Below are 21,972 nucleotides of genomic sequence, written 5' to 3'. Positions count from 1 at the left end.
CTGAGCCCTGCTGAGACCTTTCCACTGACAGAGAGCTGAGAGGCTCGCGCTGCCTCCCTGCTCCCCGTGCCCTGCGTGCCCAAAAACCAGGCCCCAAAGGCAGCGATAAGGCAGCAGCTCGCTGTACAGTGCGTTACGGTGTCGGACGGCTTATCTTCTCCCCTCCTTCAGCCCGGGCCACATGAGCCAATCCCCGCTGCTGCCAACGGCCGATGAGCTGGGGCCCAGACCAGGCCAAGTGCTGCACTTCATCCGATTTTGGCACGGCGAGCTCAGCACTTGCTCTGCAGAGGTTTTACCCTACGGCTCTGGTCATCCTGCGGGGCTGCACGTAGAGGGCAGCTGGTGCTGGGCCAGTAGGGAAGAGCCAGAAGGAGACTGAATGATTCTTGTTTCTTGCCTGTGATGCTCTCGGTGGTTTCCCAGCACTCTCTGCCCCCTGATTGCTAGGAAATGCTCAGATGCTCTGCTCTTTCCTTCCTCCTGGGATTGTTTCGTTCTGACCGGTGCCTTTGTCCCCGCCGTGTTTGTTGTGGCCTTTCCTCGGTGGAAATTCGGGGGGTGTTTGATGCTTGCAGGATGTGAGCTGTGTGGTGAGAGCTCGGATCCTTGCGTTTCCTCTGACGCATCCCCTGCCTGGCTCTGGGGTCGCCCGGGGACCCGCAGCATCCTGCCCCAACAAGGCAGCTGGGGCCTGGGGTCGGGGCACGTTGCTCCTGGGCTGCAAATCCCTGGCGGGCACAGCTTGTTCCAGCACTGGCTGCTTGGGTGAGGTCCCCTGCTGTCACCAGCTGTGGGTGTTTTCTCCAGTGACCGGCTTGCCTGGGTGGCTGCAGAAGGGAGGGTTTTTTTTCCTACAGCCCTGAAACAGAAATATCTACATCTTTATGAGTCGCCCAGTGACATTGCATGCGGGTGCAGCAGCAGGGAGCCTTCTTCCTCGAGACAAACCAGCTCAGCTGGTGGGTCCCCATGGTACCAAAACCCCCCCAGGCTGCTGCACGCCACGGACACCTCTCATTGCTCCTTTCCTCCTAGGGAAGAAGCCTGGCGTCTTCATGCTCTGCCTGCCAGGAAGCCAGCCTGGCACAGCGCAGCACAGCCCCGCTCGTGTGCGGCGCTTCCTCCCCAGCTCTGCCCTGGGAATTCCTCTGAGGAGCTGCTCCCTGCAGCAGCAACCTTTTATGGTCCCTGGCCACAGGAGAATATAGCAACTGCAGCACCGAAGCTGCTTAATGTTCCCTGAAACCAAACAGCATGTGCTCTTGGAAGGGTCCTTTTGCCATCTTGTCTCCAGTATCAGCTGAGGGAAGTGAATGCTGCTGCCTGGCCACCTCTGGGGACCTGTGGGGCCAACCCCTGACCACCACACAGCGGCGAAACCGGGCATGGGTCCTCCCAAAGAGTCTCGAGTGCAGGGCCTTGGGGTTTACCCTTCTGGCTAGAAGATGGGTGACCACCTCCGTCTCAGAGACAGGGATGCTCACAGCCTCTGTGCTCTCCACACCAGCCTTTCTTTGCTCATCCTGCCATAACCTGATTCTTGGAAATGTTTTTTTTCCCCCGAGAGCCCCTCCACGGGATCCCTGTGCCCAAGTGTCGTGTCTAGAGCTGACGGTGCTAGCCCAGGGTCAACCGATGGAGGAATTAAACACGGGGAGCCCGGAATTGTCACGTCTGGTGCTCACACATTGCCTAAAATGGTCTCCCCACTGTCGTAGCCCCGTGCACAGCACACGCTGGTGCCTAACGGTCGCTGCCGCCGGGTTCGCCGCCGCTGGCTGCAAACCTGATTTATCGCGTGTTGAACAAGAGTGTCTGAAGTGTCCGAGGAGGATGTAAGCTGTCTGGTGGGGCTGCAGGGGGCTTGTTGACTGCAGCAGACATCTTGGCCAAAGCCAGAGCCCTGCACGGCACAGGGAATATTTTCCAGGCCTCCAAGGAGCTGACTCTGATCCAGGGACCCACTTCAGAGCTGCAGGATGGAGCCTGGTGCAGAGCCAGCTTTGGCAGGCTGGCTGGGACCCTGCTCGGGAGGAAAACACCTCTTTGTTTTAGCTAAACCTGCGGGCCAGGGCTCTGGCCTCTGTCAGGCTGCAGCACTTGTCAGCTCCTGCAGCTCCATCCCTGCCCCTGGGGACTTTGCTCCCTTCTCTGAGGCATGTTCACTGCTGCAAGGGATGGCAAGGGCAAACAAGCTCCTTTTGCTTCCCTCCTCAGGCTCATAGAGGGCAAGCAGGATGTGTCCCTGGCTCCCTGGGACCTTCCCAACCCTCTGGTTGCTCCCCTTGGGTCAGTCCTACCTTGGTCTCAACCCCAGCCTGTTTTGGGGGTTCGGTGGCTTTTGCTGTCCGCTGACGTCTTTGGCTGCTCAGCTTCCTTCAAGCCCACGCCAAAACCTGTGCTGGTTTCTTCAGAAAGCTGATTTCTTGCTTGCAAGCTGAACAGGGGAAAACAAAAGGTGATGTTAAAACCTGCTGGCTGAGCCTCGACCAGTTTTACAGCTAAAGCATTACAGATGCAGCCCAAGGACATCCAGGGCAGGAATTTGTCTATTAATTAAAATCTTCTCCTAGATCCTCCCTAGACAGCCTGTTTCAAATTTTCACTGCTTGTATAGTTAGAAAGCTCTTAGTTAAATAGTGCCTTCGTGGAGCGTTTTCCTCACTATATCGCTTACAGCCCCGACTTTAAATGATTTCACACATTTAAACAGACCAAATGCTCCTTCAAGCAGACAACCTGGCCTCTGCAGCGTGCAGCAGGATCCAAGGAACAAACCTCCAAACTCTCCCTCACGTTTGCTGCCTTTTTCTCATTGGCACCATGCAATTTCTGGCTCGCTGGCTGCATCGTGTAGCATTAAAACGCACAGCAGGCTGCAAGGTTTCCAGGAGGGTGTTTCTTAACGGGATCTTGCTCATAGTAACGCTTTTATATTTTGCTTTCCTGGAGTTTGATGGGTTTCTAGCAGTTTCTAGCAGGTTTATTCCCCCCTCACTGGACGGATATGGTGGCTTACTGTCTCTTGCTATTGTTCTCCGCATCTTCAGCCATGCACCACGGTGCTTCAGCCAACAGCCTGGCTTTTTTCCACTCGCCTCAGCTGTGCGTATCTCAGAGGAATAGAAGGCCTCCGTGAGTCAGGCACTGGTTTAGAGATCGTGGCTAGCGTTTCCAGCGTGTCTCGCTACATAGGAATGTGCTTCAGTCAGCTGGACGATATATTGTGCCGCCAAGTACGTCCAGGCCTTGTTTTTGTTTCTCAATGACTTATCGGGCGGTGCACGCGTGCTCCGGCACCCGCTCAGCACTGTGGTGTGGGGAACGTGCACACGTTGTGGGACCGGAGACCCACACACCTCCAGCACTGCTCCGCGTGTCAGCGCTGCCCCAAGTCCTCCTGTCTTCCCTCCCAGCGGCGTCCTTTGCTCTTTAAGGATGCAAATAATATCAGTGATGCCAGGACGTTGTTTTTTTTTTTCCCCTAGATTCATGCTTTAAAGTGATTCCTGCAAGTGATGGTGGTGACAATGTGCTTAGCTCTTCTGCTTTACTGTGAAAGCAGCCCCTGTAGGACACGGCATCATATAGGGGTCTGGCTGGGATGGTGCAAGCCTGGTCTCTGCCCCGGCACGTGCCGTGGCTCAAGGGATGGCATTTCTGCTGCTAGGGGACCCCTGCACCGTGTTCCCCCAGGATGGAGGCTGGCTAGGGCTTGAGAGGCTCCTGTCCAGAAGGGTTGAGGGAGCAGAAGGCCACGTGGAGCGAGTCAGTGCTGCCTGATGTCGCCTCTCTGTGTCACTGGTTTTACATCCTCCTGGCCGTCCGGCCGCAAGCTGTGACCTCTCTGTCTCGCAGGGTCTGACTGCAAGCCCTGCTTACGGGAACTCGCTGAGCGCAGCCCCTCTGCTTTGGAGTACCGCGGCCCCAAGAGCTTCCTCCCGTCCCTGATCGCTGAGGATGACACCTTCTTCACCAGCATGGCTGAGGAAAAGGCGAGTGTCCTCTGTCCTTCCACTGCCACCACGCGAGGCAGGAGCTAGGGGTGACAAACTGGGGGGGTCAGCATATCCAGAGGAGGCTGAGGTGGAATAAGGGCAGGGGAAAAAGGGTGCTGACCCAAATTATCAAGGAGCACAAGGTTATATTGCTTTTCTTGCTGGGAAAAATCATACACACGGATGTCAGTGGGTGTGAGGCATGGACAGATCTCAGGATGGAGGGAGCCTTACAAGCCCCGGGAGCAAGCTGAGCTGGTGGGACTGGGGCAGGTCGCATCGGGAGGGGAGAGCAGAGCGGTCCCAGCTCTGCATGGGATGTGTCCCCTTCTCAGGAGGAGCACGAGGCTCTCTGATGGGCTTTATGCGCTCAGGCTGTGCCATTGCTGCCTTTGCAGGAAGATTCCTCTTCCACAGAGCTGGACGTCCCCGCAGCTGACTTGCACAGCAGCACTGAGGATCTCCTCTCAGACTCAGCTCTCCACGGCACGGAGTATTACAAAGACCTGGGGCTCCTGAGCCCACCAGCTGCCAAAACCGCGCCAGAGGCAGCAGCACAGCCAGACCCAGCCCCCCAGGCTGTGTCAGCCATTCGTTTCTTGGAAGAAAGACCTGAGGCTCTGAGCAAAATGTCCGTGGACGTGGCTTTTTCCAATCCCGTGTCCTGCTCCGTGCGTTACGGCGAGGCCGACTGCCACTTCTTGAACAAAGGCACCGGCGCTGCCGACGGTCCCGAGGAGACGGGCGAAGACCTGGACCTGCAGGAGACCACGGAGTCCTTCCCCACGCTGGTGAGGTCCATGTCTACCTCTCGCAGGCACAGCTGGGAGAGCCCCTTGTCACCCGTGGACTGCAAGCGCAGGTAAGGCAGGGCCGTGAGGGCCGTGTGAGATATCCAGCACAGCGATGCTGCGGGAGGCTGGAGCGATCGCCCTGCTGCTGGGTGGTCTCCCGCCCTCGTCAGCGTCTGCCAAGGCAGCTGGATGCTTGCTGCTCGTGTTGGGTGGGACGGGGAGGAACAGACACGAGGGCAGGAGGAGGTTTCTGTGTCTCTTGGAAATAGGACGAGCCTCTTTTCCTGCTCTTGGGGCTGGGAAGAGGATCTCTCATCTGGGGAGAGCTCGGTTCTGCCTGCAGAGGACCCTTGCACACCATCAGCTGCCCTGGTGACCTCCATCCTCTGCCTCAGAGGGAACTTTACCAGCTCCCAGGGATTAAGAGAGCTCTGCCAAACCCATCCTCTTCTGCTCTGCGAGCTGGCTCAGTGGGGCCTGTGGCTGCAATTGCAGCAGTCCTCAGCCCCCTTGTTCTCCCCGTGGCTGCAGAAGGGGGTGCATTTTGTGGTGTGAAGCTGAGCTCTGGCTGGGAGGGGTTTCCAGGCCTGGCATTACTGCTGTGCTGTGCTCCTGCCGCCTGCAGCGCTTGGGCTCCAGGTTCCTTTGTGCACGCCTCCCCTGCTGACAAACGTATTGATCTCTGCTGGCCGGGAGGTAGGGGCAAGCCTGCAACGCCTATTTATATCTCCCCTCCTTATAAGGTACCCTAAAATTATCTCAGCCTGAAATCTTGGCAGTTCTTTATCAAGCTCAGACTTTGGTTCCCAGACCTATTGTTGTGCCGTGTGCCAGGGATCATTCACAGTTTACAGTGGAACAGGCACACGAGCCGTGGTGGCATGGAGTGGCTGTCCGTGCCGGTCTCCTCGCTGTGTGATTAAGCATGTGCGAGTGGGGGGCCAGGGAAGGGGAACGAGCCCTGCTGTCCCCTAAGCAAATGCGTCCCAAAGCCTGTCTCTGGCAGCAGGAACGAAGCTCCTATCCATCATTTTGTCCCTACGCTGCTGGCACCGCAGCAGCACTTGGTGTTCAGGCAGCTGGAGGGTGCTGGGGGGCCGGTCCGCCCCTCGCTTCCCAGAACAGGATTTCTTTTTCCTTCCCTGAAGCCAGGCCCCGGAGGAGCAGGATTTATGACACGATGCCACGGGGATGATTCAATAAATGACAACATCTGCCATTTCTAAATTGCCCGAAGGGACTTTGCTGGCATTGCAGCTGGCAGGCCAGCAGCTCCCACGCAGGCGAGGCAGGCTGCAGGGTGGCTGTGCAGTCTCAGGAGCTGCTGAGAGATCAGCAAGAGCCAAATTAAACATCCCAGGTGACCGAGGAGCTCGGGGGCTTGCTGATGACAGCCAGAGAAGATGCTTTTAACATGCTCAGGACTTGATGTCCAGGCTGACTCTTCCCAGCATTTCCTCTCCCACAGGCCTGCTGCGGTGGCCCTCCTTGTCTTGTAGGCTCCACAGCTGTAGGATTGTCTTCGTTGTGCACTCCACAGTTGTAGGATTGTCTTCACTGTAGACTCTTCAGGATTGTCCACCCAAACTCAGGACATGGCAGGGGCTGTGCAGTGCCTGGCACAATGGGACGGCCTTGCTAAGCCGTCTCCTTCCCCTTTACTGAATTAGGTTCAGCTTGGATACCACCGAGGCGGGCAGCGACGCGGAGCAGGAGGATGTGGAGAAGGGCAGCCGGTCCTGCCCGCAGCCTCGCGTGTCCCTGCAGCTGCCCCGGGGCGAGCTGGAAGCCTGGAGCAGCGGTGGTGGCAGCATGGTGATCAAGGTGGAGATAGAGCCGCTGCGCCCGAGCCTCCCGGGCTGCCCTGGCTCGGAGGAGGTGGTGAGTGTGCGAGGGCTGCATGTGTGCTGGCAGCGGGCAAGCTGGGTGTGCAGAAGGCACAGAAGACACAGAACTGCTGTTGTAATTTCCCTTGCTGCAGCCAGAAGGGAGCAAGCACTGCCTGTTCCCACTGATACTCCCCTCTCTTTGTTTCTGAACTGCCTCACCAGCTTCTCCACCGAGACTCTGGGACAGAGCTGGTGGCAGGATGCATTTTTTGGGTCTCGGTCTAATCCTGTGCTCTGATACAGCACAGCTAGAAGCTTGCAGCGAGGGAACGAGCCCTGGTGCTGCTGGGGTGGGCCTGCAGGGCAGGAGGCTGTGGGAAGGCAGGGGTGATCGCTGGCGCTTGAGATGGGAGCCCCATTCCCTGATTTGTGCCTTGCCAACTGTGCTGGGCCCCGGTGGAGGCTTTGGCGCACACAGGACCAAAGATGTCCGTGAATTTTCACTTCTCCAGGAACGTGGCAGTGACGGGAAGAGGCTGAGGTCGAAGTCTGTGCCATCAGCCTGCGAGATCGCCTCCCCTCCCATACCCTGTGGTTTCAACACTGCTCTTTCGGTCATGGAAGGTTGGTGCAGACAGCACGTACGGCTTTAATCGAGTGCAGGTCGGCTGTGACTAAGGCACAGAGCCAGAGCTGTAGCCTCTGCAAGTCTAGACATCCTCTGCCCTTCCCTGCTACACAGTCCCAGGAGCTCCTGAGATAAAGTCAAGCTGACTTTGGGTATGAGCTGGGTTTACAGGAGTCTAAGCACAGACGTGACCCCAGAGGCACATTGCCATGCAGACGGAGCGTTGGTCATTCCTCACGCACACGAGGCAAGGACAGTTTCCTAGGAACAAAATGTACCTCTGCTTCTGCCCGTGGTTTAGATGTGCCCTTTCTCCTCCACCCACAAGAACAGGGCAAACGTGGGCTTCTGGCAGCAGGGCCCTTAACTGGCAGGGGAGCAGGCTGTGGGACCAGGCCTTCAGGTTCTGCTTTCTGCATCAAAAGCCTTAGAAAACCAGAGACAACAGGAGGATTGAACCGAGGGCTTATTTGCTGAGTGGCTCTCCAGGCTTATGAGCCTGTGAAAAGAGAAATCCCTGCTCAGAATATTTGTCCTCTGCTCTGTCTCTTTTTGTGACCTGTGCTGCAAAGCACAGTGAGAGGACTCAGCTCCTAGGAGAGCCCCTCTCCCAGGTGGCCTGTCAGCACCAAAGCCCCCCCAGCTCCTGTAAACTTCACGATGGCCAGCTCTGTGCTGCTGGAATCCATTAGCCTGCCCCACTGGCGAGGATTATCCAGGAGTAAATGTAGGGAAATGTTAAGAGGATGGGCTGGGAAGTAACCAGGGAGGGTCTCTGGGATGGTGTCAGCTCCTACTCTCTAGCTGCAAGCAGGATCCCCAGAAGTTAGGGTAACACAGATTGCAGGAGGAAGGTATAACACAGCGAACCAGGATACCTGCTGAGGGCGTTTTCTGTTCCAGGTGTCGAACCCCCTGCTCTGGAGATGCTGGAGAAGGATCATGTGTCCCCAGACCACGTGTAGGTATTGTCAGTCCTGGCTTCTGGAGGTGGCTGAGATTCTTGAGTGCATCTGAGCTACCGGAGATCCAGGATCAGACCATGAGGGAGATCCCACAATGCTGGGGCACGGCTCCGTAGCTGGTCATAAACCAGTGCCTGATTCTTTGTGGGGTGCAGGACGCGTTTGCCACGAGATTTTCTGATCTTTTGTTTTTCTTCTGCCCTGTCCCTGGTAGGCTAATTGTCCAGCAGGTACTTCAGGAGCTGAAGCAGTATCACGGGTGAGTGTGTCTGGGAGAAGCTCTGTTCTTGTGTTTGTTTGTGTTGTTGTTTTTTTTTGCTGTGTCTGATGTCTTCTCCCTGCACAGGGCAAAGCAGAGAGTTTGTGTGCAAGAAGGCAGTGATTCCTCCCAGCAGAACCTCACCTGGTTTGAGTTCCTGTCTAACGAGTAAGTGAGGTGGGCAGTAGCCCCACACTCGGTGTCCCTGGAGCAGTCTGATTTCTAGCCCCACTGCATCGAAGCTCAAGCACCCCGCTACTACTGTGGACATTGGTTTCTGCAGCAGTTCTGCCCAGAGTGGGGCTTCATTGTGCATGGCACTGAACAAAAACACAGTGCCAGCCGTAATCTGAAAGCTCATTTCCTTATTTGCAAGTCTCCCCGTGAACGATGTGACTGATGCTGAACCAGATCCCCCAACAGATCGAAAGCCCAGGGATGGGGCCCTCTTGAACCGTGCTTGGCTGGTTAACTTCCCTTAGTTAAGATGCTTTTTGTCTCCTTTCAGAAATGAGGACAGTGGAAAGAGTGACAAAGCAGAGAAAGGCACCAAGGTGATGCGCCGGCTGAGTTCCCTGCGGAGCCGAGTTACCGGGTCCTGGCAGAAGGATAAGGTGAGAGAGATGGCGAATTTGTGGAGCAGGTTGCTGAATTCCTCGAGCAGGAGAGGGGATCCGGTTCCAGGGACCAGTCCGCTGGCTTGCTTTTGGGTGGCTGAGGCCTCTGATTTCATCAGCAGATGCATGGTGACTCCTAACAGCATCCAGGCGACCAAGTGGTCCCTGACTCATAGAGAAGAGCTTGCAGGGGTACGGGCACGTGCTGCAGTGCTGTGTGCTGCCCTTCCTCACGCATGGCCTTACCCTAAAGGGACTGTCCCAAGCCTTTGGGAGGCATTTGGGAAAACCACTGCAATCCCAAAGGTTCAGGCACGACGGGGCCCACTGCATTTGCTGTGTGCCAGCTTGCTGTGTGCTTGTTTTTACCAGCAGGGAGAGGAATGTGTGGGCAGTGCGAGGCACATAACAGAGCTGTATTTTTTTGTTGTTGTTTTCCTTCCAGGGTAAGAACAAAGAGCAATCAAAAGAGAAAGAGAAGGAGAAAGAGACAAAGGAGCCAAAAGAGAGGTGGAAAGAGGTCAATCGGCACCAGCTTGTGCCAGGGGTTTTCTCCAGCTGCACCAGCTGCTCCCTGTGTGCCAAACCCCTCATGAATAAAAGTGGTCTGCAGTGCCTGAGTGAGTATGGCTGTCGCTGCCTGGCTCTGGCCCTGCCTGGCTGTCCCCGCTCCCCTGCCTGCCCTCTGCCCAGGCCGGCCATTCCCCTGCTTAAATCGGCCTCGTGGATTGCTTCACTTCTCTGCCTGGCTTGACTCACCCCAGCGCCCCGCTTAGCCTGGCTCGGTTGTTCTCCAGACAGCCTAAATCATCACTGCATCTGCCTGGCAATAATTTGTCCTTGTTATCGTTGGCCACCTGACCATTTCCTGCCCCTTCCCCCCAAAGGAAGGTTCTAGGTCAACTTTCCCTTTAATAAGTTTCTTTTTCACGACGCTCTGCTTTACCCAAGCAAATTTCCCTGCTGTCTGAGTGAAGCTGGCTCTTTTAGGCTGTTTTTCACCAGGGCAGGGATGTGTCAGCTCAGCATCTGTCCTGTGAATGGGCACAGGGATTCCTGGAGCATCCAAAACTTTAACAACTAACACAATATTCAAATGGGGCCTCCCAGGACTTGCATGGATGAGATTCCTGCTTTTCAGATGCAAGTAGTGCTCAGGAATGGCAGCTGCTCCTTTGCAGGCCTGCATGGGACTCTGTCCTGCCTCGCTGCATGGCCTTGGCTGCTGGACAAACTGTCCCTCCTCCTAGGGACAGATACTCAGGGCACTGAAGAACATTTTAATTCTTGAGAAATTGCCCGTGGGCAGATTAAATCTTTGGGAAATGAGAGAGTCGCTCTCTTCCTCCACCTTGTATCCTCGAGCAATGCTCACTCTCAAGTAAGGAACTCTCAGCACTCTTAAGGTCAGTAAAACCTTCCTGGGACAAAGCAACTGGCTGCCTTAGGGGATGTGTTATAAGAAGCATATTTTCCCTTCAGGGCAGAGAGAGATTTAAAAGGACCACAGGCTGTTAGTGAACATTTCAGAGGTGTCACAGCCAAAACAGAGAGGAGGGAGCTGAATCAGAGCAAGTGCTTTGTGGATATTTAGAAAGGATTCAAATATTATGAGAGGTGGCAGAGTTATGCTTTGTTCTTTCTGTCTGAAAGCTCTTAGCTGAGGCTCTATTTGCAGTGCGGCATGCTGCTTTACAAAAATACCCGAATCTGAGCAGATGCAGATAGTCCTTGATCTGTAGTGAACAAAGAGCTTAGAGCCACGCTCTTTCTGGTCCCAGGAACCCTGGGGTCATTGCCAGTGTGAGAGATTCTTTCTCTGCTTTGGAAATCTGTGACTGGGAGCTCAAGGGGATGGAGCCGTCTTTCAAAATATGTTTGGCTTGGCATATCATTGTCCATCATAAATGCGTGGGGACTGGATGTGAGTTATATTAACCTTTACCATGTTTGTTAGCCTTACCATGAGGAATCTGTGTTCTTAAGTCTTACTAACATTCAGCTGAAAAGCTCCATGGTGACTGAGGCGCTGGTTTGTGTTTGGGACTCTGTGACATCTCCTTTGGTTTCCTGGGTTGCTCGGGGATCGCGCTGCCTAGGGTAACATGGGCAAACATGGGCAAACATGGGCAGCAGAGCTCGTTTTTGCATGTTCCCTGTGCGGTCAGGCAGGGTTCTGCGATGTTCGTTAAAATTAATGGCCTGCCTGTGGCTGATCTACACCGGGGACTTGTTGCGTGACAGCCGTTAGCCCTATATTTGGATTATGCTGTGCTGAAACCTTTGCAAGCTGCTTCTGGGCAGCACAGTCGATAGCTGATATCTCTAGCTGCCATTATCACAGCTCGGAGCGGTGCGTGGTCTCCTGACGAGTCGCTGATAGGGCTCAGGAAAAGCAAGTTTTTGGGCCACTGGGCAGCCAGAGCGGCTTGCCCACTTTTCAGACGTGTGAGCCGTTCTGTCGGGGCTCAGCCCGAGCTGTTGCCGCTGCCCGAATTTGAGGATATTTGGCTGCTCCTCTCGCTTGCTCCTAACGAACTCAACGCTCCGCCATCTACACGCCTCGGCCCTAGGCCAGCTCTCGGTCCACCTCATGGTCAGGTGCTGTTGTTTACGTTATCTCCGTGGTATTTTTATCTGCAGCACCACCGTGTGGCAGGAAGCGAAACAGGCTCGAAAAAAAAGAATATAAGAAAAAAATAGCCGTTAAAGCAAAGGGTGGGTTGAAACCAGGGAGATGGATGAGGGAATGAGTAGGCATTCTCATGCCTGAGGTCTTTTTCGCTGTCCTGTGGACACAAAGAGTCTGGTGGCTCCCAGGACAGTGATGAAATAGAGGAGCAAGAGCTCTTCATTTCAGACAAAGTAACAGCAGGAGGAATTCTGCTTTTAATTCAGAACAAAGAATTAGCATTCTTGTGCTGGAAACAGGCATGTGAGCTGTGAAGACGGCAGGCAGCCTGGGTGGCTTTGTGCAGGGCGATTTGCTTCCCTCTCCCACCTGATTCCTCCCGTCCGTCCTCGCTCCACGCGGTACAAAGCCTCCCAGGGAAGGCAGGAAGGAGACCGTGGTGTGCGTCGAGTACAAACGCGGGACAGTTTCTGCAGCTCCAGCTTCAGAATCTCCCAGACGTGATGCTAGGAGTCTGGCAGGGATGGAAAACAAAGAGCAATGTTTGTGGTAACTGGGATCTCGACAACGGTGGCCACCCAAACTTTGGTGTTATTTAAACTTTGAGTTGAGAGCCCCTGGGTTTACTGTTCACCTGGAAATGGAGAAAGCTCCTTCTGAGCCTTTGCTGTCAAGGGTGGAGAAGGTTCTGTGCCTAAATTAATCCTTTCTTATAAACATGCTTCCAGAGTTTATGCAACAGGAGTTAGATGAATCCCAGGAAAGCCCTGACAGGAGGAGAGCTCTCCAAGCAGGCTGTGCCATGGAGGGGAGCCAAGGATATGCTGTGGTGTATGGATGGCAGAAAGATTGCTTCCCCTTCAGGGACCTGAGATTGAGCACTGGGGTAGAGGTGGGACCTCTACGTCTTCTTCAGTTGAGCCTTCTATCTTTATTACTTTATGGGAAAGATGCAGCCCTAGCCCCTTTTGGTAGCTTAGATCAACCATCTTCAAAAGCAAACCTTTAGTTACAACCACAGCACTCAGCAGGCTTTGGACAGATCCCTCTTCTTTAAGAGAAGGCGCTCAGTTTAATGAATCTTCCTGAATAATCCAGGCCGGAGGGTTGTGACTGACAGCAGACTGCCCACCTGTCCTAGGCTGACCTTTGCTGGCTGTTTCAGTACACGGGCTGATTTATAGCAAGTTGCAGTAACATCTCGTCTCCGGGACTTATTAGCACATTGTGAAAGAGGTTTGAAGAGCCGTTTCCTTCCTTACGATTTTTCCATGGGTAAATGGAGGACATGGGTCTCCGCAGTTGTCAGGCAAACAGCTTCTGTTTTCGTCTGTAAGCAAAACAGGCCAGAGCAGCTCTTGGTCTGGGCTTGAAATTCAGCGTGTGAAATTCACCTCTCACTTTGCAGTTTTGCCTGCACACCCTTCTTTTTAGGATTCCCAGCGCAGCACCAATAAGCTAATACAGGGAGGAGAGGTTTGCCTGATCATAAGGAGGACTGAGTTGATTTTCTGTTGTGAGATTTTTGCTCACAGCCCACACAGAATCCTGAGAAATCTGAAAAGCAGCAGGCAACCTGAAACTTTGCGTTTCTGGAAAGAGACACAGCTGCCAAAAAGCTTCTATTCTGGGGAAAAAGGAGGTTTGGCTGCTGTAACATGATGACAGTGATGAATGGACTGGGAGTCCCTCTTGGAATGAGTGATTACTGACAGGAGTCCAAATCAAACAGGCGAAACCAGAGCGCCTGTGATCAGCTGTGGGTTAATGTGGTTACAAGCCAGTGAAGCAGGATCTAAAGCAACTAGGAAAGTGGTCTGCAGGATTGGTTTCAGAGGAAATGCTGACTGAACTATGAATCTGCAGACATATAGCTGGCCCTACCACATACTCACTGCAACTGTCGAGGTTTTAGGAGAGGAAGCAGAAAAATATATTGTTCTCAGCGCTTCTCCTTTTCTGCTTTTCTCTTTCTTCTCCTTTCTGGACAGTATTGCCTTTGTTTGGAACATTTCCAAGATGTTGTTCCTTGCATTTCCTGGTGAAACCTCAGTGTCTTGTACACCTGGCCTGACAGCTGCATAAGGCCGTGTGACAGTAATCTATTTGCTACTCGTTCAGTAAGAAATGTTTTATTATTATAGAGAATTACACAGGATTAGAAAGCCGGTGCGGTGCTATTCTCTTCTTTGCAATCCAAGCCTTAGCTCTAAGCTACGGAGTATTTCAGCTGGTTGCTGTGCCAGATTTTGCACTGATTTTGTGGAGATGCCCTGAGGCCAGCCGCACAAGCACAGCATGTTCTCTCCGTGAAAGCTTTCGTTGGGCAATCTGCAATGCTTTACTTTTATATTATAGTGAAGCACAAAGCTTGAAGTGTCTAAGGATTAATCTGTCACAGAGTGGCAGCCAGCTGTTTACCCCCAAACTGCTTCATTTAATGATTATTTCTCTATCGGGACTGAGAGGCCCCAGTAAATGCCTGGGACCTCTTTGTACTTAGTCCTGTACAGCACCAGAACAAAAGGGAACATTTCTGAAAAGCTTGCAAATATTAGATGAAAAAAAATAAAAATCGATGAAGTAGGTCGCAGTGTGGAAACCAGAGACAATATCGGTCTCATGGTAGTCTAGGATTTCAGCATATTTCCAGCCAAAATGGTGTCAGGCTTTTTCAAAGCAGCGCGGGAAAGCTGCGGGGTGGATTTTGAGAGGGAAGTTTGCTTTGTAATTGCGTGCGTTGCATTTTCAAGCTTGACAGGCAAATTGCACGTGCAGAACGTAAAATATGACAAACCTGTGATGGAGATCGGTATTTTAAGCCCTCAGAGTGAATCACAGATCAGGAGGCAAGGTTAGGTCACGAGGTGCTCCAATTTTTCCTCCCTCCACAGAGCTCTTCAGCGGCACTGCGCTGGTACATCAAACCGCTGGCCTTAGTTTCAGGGAATTTTTTTTTTTTCCACTTTTGTTACACAAGATATGCATGAATCTGACAACAGTGAAGCAGCATCTCCTTGGCTTTCGCTGTTTGTCTGCACAAGGGTCACTTACAAAAGCCCAGGCCGGCTGCAGGCACGAGCAGTTCCAGGGCGGTTCGGAAGCGAGCGCGCTGCCAAGCCGCCTGGCACCCCAACGCCGCCTTGGCAGAAGCTGCTGTAAACACTTCGCATTGAATGGCAAATCCCACCGGGCTTTTAATGATGAATTCCCTATTTAGAGTAAATCCCCGGCGCTGCGCGGACACGCGAAGCACGGCGTTAAAGCCATCACTCGGGACGCTGCGTCCCATCTATCAAGGGGCCGTTTAGCCTTTGTTCCCCGTCAGGCGCTGACGGGAGGTGCCCCGGAGAGTCCCCGGGTGTTTAGAGATGAAGCAAGGGGAGCCGAGCTCGGCTCTGAGATCGGGGAGAGCCGATTTGGCCCCTTCCTCAGGCAGGGACCCGGCGGCTCCGGGCTCCCGACCCTGAGGAGAAAGCGCGGGCTGAGGGAGGGGGGCGCGAGCTCCCTGAGGAGAAAGCGCGGGCTGCTGAGGGGAGCGGGCTCCCTGAGGGGGTCGCGGGCTCCCTGAGGAAAAAACACGGGCTGAGGGCGAGGGTCCCAAGCCTGAGGAAGGTCCTAAGCCCCTCCAGGCTCCTTCTCGTACCCTCCTCCCCTTTTCCTTGCCCTGCCCTGCCCTCGACGGGGCGGCGGCGCGCAGGCGCAGGTGCTCGTCCTCCCGCATCTCTTTTCCCTTCCGGGACACGGGAGCGTTTCCTGGTGCTGTGGCGGCCGTTCCCGGGACCGAGAGTGCAACCGGAGGCTCCCCGGGGAGTCCGGTAAGAGCCCGGGTTGTCAGCGCGCCCGGCGGCGCCCCCCCGAGCCTCGGATGCCGGCTCCCCCCCCCCCCTCCCCGGCGCCGGGCTCCCTAAGGGCGCTGTGAAGCCGCCCCCCGGTCCCCGTCCACCCCCCTTCACCCCCGGTCCCCTCAGAGCCCTCAGCGGGGCTACGGCACCGGGCTGGGGTTTTGCAGCCCTGGAGGGGAAAGGAGCAGAGTTACACAACGTCAGGGGACGTGGAGGAAAACCCAGGGCTCGCCTCGTCCTCTCCGTGATAAATCCGTCGGGGTTTACAGCCGGCCCCGGCGTGAGCAGCTCAAGGCTTAATCTGGGGGACGAGGCAGTTCGTTGGGATCTGGTCTTCACCTCAGGGACCTCTCAAAGGCTGAGGGAGGTGAGGTGTTAGCGTGTGGCCCAGGGAGGCCTGAGCATCGCCGTGCTGTGGTGGAGAAATCCTGCCCCTTGTCTCCTCGGTGCTACCCGTACCGGTGGGGCTCCAGCAGTGAGAAGTGCCCAACGTGTACATTAAATACTTTTATACGGTTTGGGAAACAAATGGTGAAAAGTGGAGACAGCTCCTTGCCTGCAGCTGGGGTGAGCGGTTTGAAATATGCCCTGACCCAGGCATGGTGTGGGGTCAGCTTTGTGTGATGGAGAGGAAAATCCCATCCGATACGAGGCCTGTGACAGCTTTCAGGGGAGGTGCGAGGGAGCAGGGACAGATGAAGAACTGAAATAGCTTTCTGAGGGTTTCTGGGACTGTTTGGTTTCGCTGCTCTAATAAATAAGCAAAATTACTGAATGTTGTTTGGAGACTCGGTGCTGTGGTTGTGTTATTATGGTATCCGTGTGTCCTCTCTGTAAAACCAAGAGAAGGAACTGTTCCTTCCCAGCTGTTTGGTGCATCCCCTTTTCAAAGTGTTTTCTAGTGGTCCTTATGATTTGTTTGTTTTTATTTATAAATTTATAAAGAGAATAGTTTGATTCTCATCAGTATGGTATAAAAATAAACCCATGAACTGTGGCTCTCAAGCAGGAGCCATCAGGCATGGTGTGTTGTAGTTCCACCTAATGTTTACCTATGAAATATTTTAAATACCTTTTATGATTGTCATAGTTGCTGCTTCAGTCCTGTAGTGTTCCTGTAGAATGGGGGAAGGGTTGAGCATGAGAGAATTGAAATGGTACTCATATTTCTTTTAGTATAACGCGTTATTTTTCCTTGGTATTGTTTAGAAAAACAAACAGCCATTGTTCGTTTGTTCCGGCTTGGGATTTGTTGCTTAAAGAAAACCCCAACCCCCCCCTTGAACTTGTAGTGCTGGGAGTGACACGAGCCCACCACACCCCCGGTTTGACATTCGGACAATAAAAACAGACGCAACAAGAAAGGGGTCATAGGTTGGTTGGTTCTGGAGAGCAAGAGGGAAGCTGCAACTTAATAATTCAGCGCTGTTGCTCTCTCGCGTGGGCTGTTTCTGGTTCCGAATGTGAAGTATCTTGTCAGCCTTCCACTTTGGGGTTTCTGCCCCTGCATGGCGAGGCGTGTTAGCAAAATAAACAAACACCGGTCACCAAAGCCAGTGGGACAAAGTTAAATCAGTTCTGAGTTCCTGCAGGTACATGACCTGGATTTACCAAATACAGAAACTTCTGCAAGTTCAAGTGAGACTCCTCCTCTTCCCTAAGGAGATTTATCACAAAGTCACTCTGCTTCTTCTGGAATGCTGTACTTGCCTAAAATGTTTCTTGGTTACTGTGTTGCGCATCTTTGTTTAAATTGGGATTTTATGTTCTGTATTAATCATTCATATGCAGATTGTTCAGATGTGAATGTTTTCTTTGTCAATCCAAGAGGCAGTAATAACCTTGTATGGTGTCAGGCTGAGGTTCTCTTTGATCTCGGAAGTGTCAGACATCTGAAAACATAAAAATGATTAGTTTCGCGTGAAAACCGTTCTGTCCACAGCTGTCTGAATTTAATAGATAGTGGATATATCCTTAATTAAAACAGTACTTGAACACCTTGTATCGTTAGGAACAGCCTTAAAAGGTGTCCCTGCCTGAACCTAGCTGTTTTAAAGTTGTTTTTGAATGTGTCATTTCAAAACACCAAAATGCTGTGTATGTGAGGGGGGGGGGGGAAAAGTCAGAAGTTAAATCTTAGATTAATCACAACATATCTAAGTGGTAGCTGTGGTTGTTTGCAAATGGCCTTTTAAGAGTTATTTTATTGGGCAGTACCGTTCCAGACCAAAGGTCAGGGTCATAACACTCATAATATTTGGTGAGTCATAGATTTGTCCTGGAATCCAATTCTGGAAGATGCTTATGGGACATTGCCAGTATCTGATCCACAAGAAGGTATTAGAGCTGGGGGAAAATGCATCCGTATGCCCTTTTTCAGCTGTTCATTTCCCTCTTGCATAGCGTGAATCAGTGTTGGGCTTTTGGGCGTTGTAATGTGTTGTCCAATAAAATGCTCCTGTGTGACTGCCTGCAGATTGGCTTCTGGGAGCCTTTGGGAAAACATCTCGTTAATAAGGGAAGTGTTCTTCTTATTACTGTTTATTTTTATCATTATACAATACATTAATTTCACTATCCCCAGTCTTGAACAGAGCCGTTTATGATATTTACGAGCCTCTTGGTCTCGAATGATTCTTTGCTGGATGAGGCCCCCGTTTCAGTTAGCCTGTCCGTGGGCCAGCAGCAGACCCCATAGCAAGCAGATGTGGGATAATGTGATGCTCCCTGCACCCTCAACCTCATTCCACGTGGCTCGGTTTAAGCCCAGAACCCACCCCGGTGGGTTTGCCTCGTTCCCTGTGGTATCGATAGCTGTGGTACCTTTAGCACTGTCCCCGTTCAGCCAAGGTAACGCAAAGCCTTGCACCTCCCAGGTGGGTGATCACACAATCTCAGCACTGGGCAGAGCTGTAGCCCTTTTGCGTTTCCCTGCCAAATTCACCATTCCAGTGACTGGGAGAGGGAAGAGAAAGGAATGGATGGAGGATCAGATGAGGAAGGGAAGAGTCTGGGTTGCAGTTGGATTTTTTTAGCTCTGTCCTCCTCAGTACTGCCTTCTGTGCCTCTCCAGTTTGAGAAGAGCTCACCGAAATAACTGTCAAGTTCATTTTTGTACCTCACCACATTCTTGATCTGAGTAAGACGTAATGCCACCAGTTACTGATGGAAAAACACCCTCTGTTTTCTGAGGTTAGGTATCTGTTATTTATATAAATCGAGTGACCCTTCGTGTTTATCTTTGCTCTTAAATCTCAGTCTCAGCCTCTTCAGGTTCCTGTGACCTCCGGTTTCCTCTGTCCCTCATTCTTCTCCTTGCTGTTTTCTTGACCCCTGCTGTCCTCTAATTCAGTGTTCAGAGAGGCTGTCCAGAAGAATAAGGAATGCGAGGAGACCTTGTGTGTGTGCAGAAAGAGGAAGCCAAATTCACTAGTATTCAAATACTTGTTCTCGTCCTTAATTGGGGTGTGTTTGATTCATTAAAAGCGTGGAAGATGAAATATGCTTTTGTAAAATGAAGTATGGTTATAACACAGTCTGATTCTTCTGCCCGTTTTCAACATTCTGTTCTGACACCTGGACAAAGATAACGCCACTTGGAAATCAGCGAGCTGATTGCATTTCAAGTGGTCTCTTTGAGAATCAAGTCCTTAGATTCATCTGCAGTTTGGAGGCTTTTCTATGGCATTTCCCCATGTTCTAGCATATTCTTTCTTGTTGCATAAAGCATCTTTTAGCACAGGGAGCTAATACACAGCACTGTTAGATATGTCTTCTGATCAAAAAATAGCTGCTGAGAGTGGTGTAAGGTAGCTTTATCTACCTTATTGGCATAAAATCAAGACAAGAATGTACACAAGGGTGCTCACTGAAACACTTTGGATTGCTCTGAGCCTCTTCCAAACTAAGAGATCTTTTAGGTCTCTCTTTAGATGGGAATGGCAAGGATAATTTGACTTCTTTTGTGTCTGTGTTTCAGACTGTGCAGTGAATGTCCATAAGAACTGCAAGAGTTTATTGGCTGAATGCAGCAGCATCAGACCCAAGGTGGGTTTTAAAATTTGTTCTTTTATAAATAACAGTGCTTGACAGAGTAAGTTTAATTTAATGTGAGTGTATAGATTTAAGTCAGTAGAGAATCCTGCCCTACATCCTTTAGATACTGAATAGTTATTCACTTGTCGTTAGAGTAATTTACGACAACGTATGTAGAGAGAAATGAAACGCTTTTGTTGTTCTGAGAAGTACTTAACATTGCTCGTGCCTGTCAGAGCTGTGACTAATGCTTGTAAGAATGCTCAAAGTCATCATGTTGTTGTTGTTGTTTTGGACCACAATTTAATTATTTGGTACCTCTGATTTTTGTACTACTTTATTCTAATGGGTTGTGCCATCTCAAAGCTGACAGTGAGGGGTGCAGAGGAATTTAGTTATGATAGTTGCAATATTATTTACAAGCTGAGCAATGCAGAATAAGTGTTTTCGTTTTTGACCTCTGATAAACTTTATATCTTGCCAAGCTGCTCATTTTTTATCTGTGTCACCATGGTGCCTGTGATTGCAGGTAAGGTCATGGGTTGGTCTGAGATACTATCTGTCATTTTTTCTTCAGGTATTAGTTTCAAAAATCATTTCCTTCTTCTCATAACTACTTACACTTGAGGGGGTTTTAATTTGTTTTAACCTGCAACTGCTGATGATTCTGGACTCTGATTTTAGAACATGATAGCAGGTTAGGGAGTACTATGAGGAGGAAAAGAGAGAGCAGAACAGCTCAAACCTGGGCAGTCGGAGGTTAGAGGAAGTATTTTCAGCCTTTGGGGATTTAGAACATAACTCTTTAGGGTGTAGAAATGTTCTTGTGTTGTTGTTTTATATATTTTTTTTCTTTTTCCCAACTTGTCAATGCACTGTGCATTTTTTGTTTTAAGCATAAACAATCACTTGCTCTGATACTCTGATATTTGATTTCTACTCTTTGCCATCTGCCAAACTTTCAGACTTGAATCACCCCCTTACAAATTGCTCCTGAAGAGAACAAAGAGAGAGTGACAGCACAAAATGATAGGGGGAATGAAGGCAGGAGTGAGATCCTCAGAGTGAAGCAAGACTCCCAGAAAGCCATTTATTACAGACCGTGTTAGTTATATAATTTGCCTGCATCTTAGATAAATGGAGTCTTATTGAATCGGAATATCCTAGTGGTGTAAGAATGAGAAAGCTGTGCAGATTAACAAAGAGTTTTTGGCCAGTCTTATTTTTGGTTGAAACCAAGCATTGGCTGTGTTGGTTTTAGTTTAGTTAGTATTGCTTTAAGGTAAACTGCAAGAAAGTGGAGGTGAAGGCTGTCTACCTCAAGGGTTTGCTTTCCTTTAATAAATTACTTATGGTCATAGCTTTAATCCAGCTGTAACTTCATTTTGGTTGTACTTCAGTCTAGTTTATATCTGATGGAATTTTTATACGTGGAGTTAATGTCTGTGCCATGCTTCTGGAATGTAGGAAAATCAAAACTGTTATTGTGTCAAATCTTTTAGACAGTCAGAATACAGCTTCGCTTACAGTTAGGGTTATATGCCAGGAAAAAATTGATTCCTTTTGGACTGGAAAGTTGGTCTGTGTGTGTAACAGGATTGTATTTTTTCCTATAGCAGAAAGATTTGCAGCACAGACCTTCTGGATCTCCACAAAGTTCGTCCCAGTGCATTTCCCCAGGTTTGTACTAAAGAATGATTTCTGTGCTCAAGGCTTATCTGTTCAATTGTATTTTTTTCTTTAATATGTTTTAAAGGCTATACACAGGGTGTTATTGAAGTATAGAAAAGGTCTCTTTTAATAAGATGGCTTCATTTTTTTTCTATTGGGAATGGCTGAGAGGCTCCTAGCAATCTCCTGTGTGTTTTTATCTTTTTATCTTTTTATTTTTCTTTATACCTTCTTGCTGTGTAACCTCAAAATATCATGGTGAAAAGGGATCAATAAGCTAGTTTCTCATTGATTGTCTATTCTCTGGCCTCTGAAAAGACTAGAACTGTGAACTTTGTTTTACATCAGATTTTCATAATTGTCTATTTAAAACTTGCCTGCAGCTAGTGGTTGCTAGAAATCTCTAAGACAAGCTAGCGCTAATGGTCTGAACATAAATCTTTGTTAAAACGAAGTGGGAAAAGGGATCTGGGAGCAAAGAGAAGAAAAGAGCAGCTCTGTTGCAGCATGGGCTTTGAAATAGCTTTTTGCTACTGGAAAAGACCATCACAGTTACAGTTGTATGATTTTATATGGCATTTTAATTGGTAGATGTTTCGAGGCCTGCCTAGCAGAATAGGCTTCTCGGGCTCTGAGGTGACTGTAACTAGAGCAGAATTATTTTCTGCCTTGCAGTCAGTCTGTTTGGTTGCTTTG

General features: G+C 50.9%; 1 protein-coding gene across 1 annotated transcript in view; it reads left to right on the top strand.

The window, feature by feature from the left end:
* Positions 1-21,972, top strand: part of ARHGEF18 (Rho/Rac guanine nucleotide exchange factor 18) — a 45,803-nt gene that overhangs the window by 1,098 nt on the left and 22,733 nt on the right. Inside the window, exons 2-12 of the mRNA XM_032203650.1 lie at positions 3,862-3,998; positions 4,400-4,863; positions 6,466-6,676; positions 7,137-7,248; positions 8,156-8,213; positions 8,432-8,476; positions 8,564-8,644; positions 8,985-9,090; positions 9,539-9,713; positions 19,550-19,617; positions 21,222-21,285. Coding sequence (XP_032059541.1) covers positions 3,862-3,998; positions 4,400-4,863; positions 6,466-6,676; positions 7,137-7,248; positions 8,156-8,213; positions 8,432-8,476; positions 8,564-8,644; positions 8,985-9,090; positions 9,539-9,713; positions 19,550-19,617; positions 21,222-21,285 — 1,521 coding nt within the window. The remainder of the gene's footprint in view (positions 1-3,861; positions 3,999-4,399; positions 4,864-6,465; positions 6,677-7,136; positions 7,249-8,155; positions 8,214-8,431; positions 8,477-8,563; positions 8,645-8,984; positions 9,091-9,538; positions 9,714-19,549; positions 19,618-21,221; positions 21,286-21,972) is intronic.

Source organism: Aythya fuligula, chromosome 26, assembly GCF_009819795.1.
Source record: "Aythya fuligula isolate bAytFul2 chromosome 26, bAytFul2.pri, whole genome shotgun sequence".
NCBI lineage: Eukaryota > Metazoa > Chordata > Aves > Anseriformes > Anatidae > Aythya > Aythya fuligula.
Note: the sequence above shows the minus strand (reverse complement) of the source record. Positions and strands in the feature narration are given on the sequence as shown.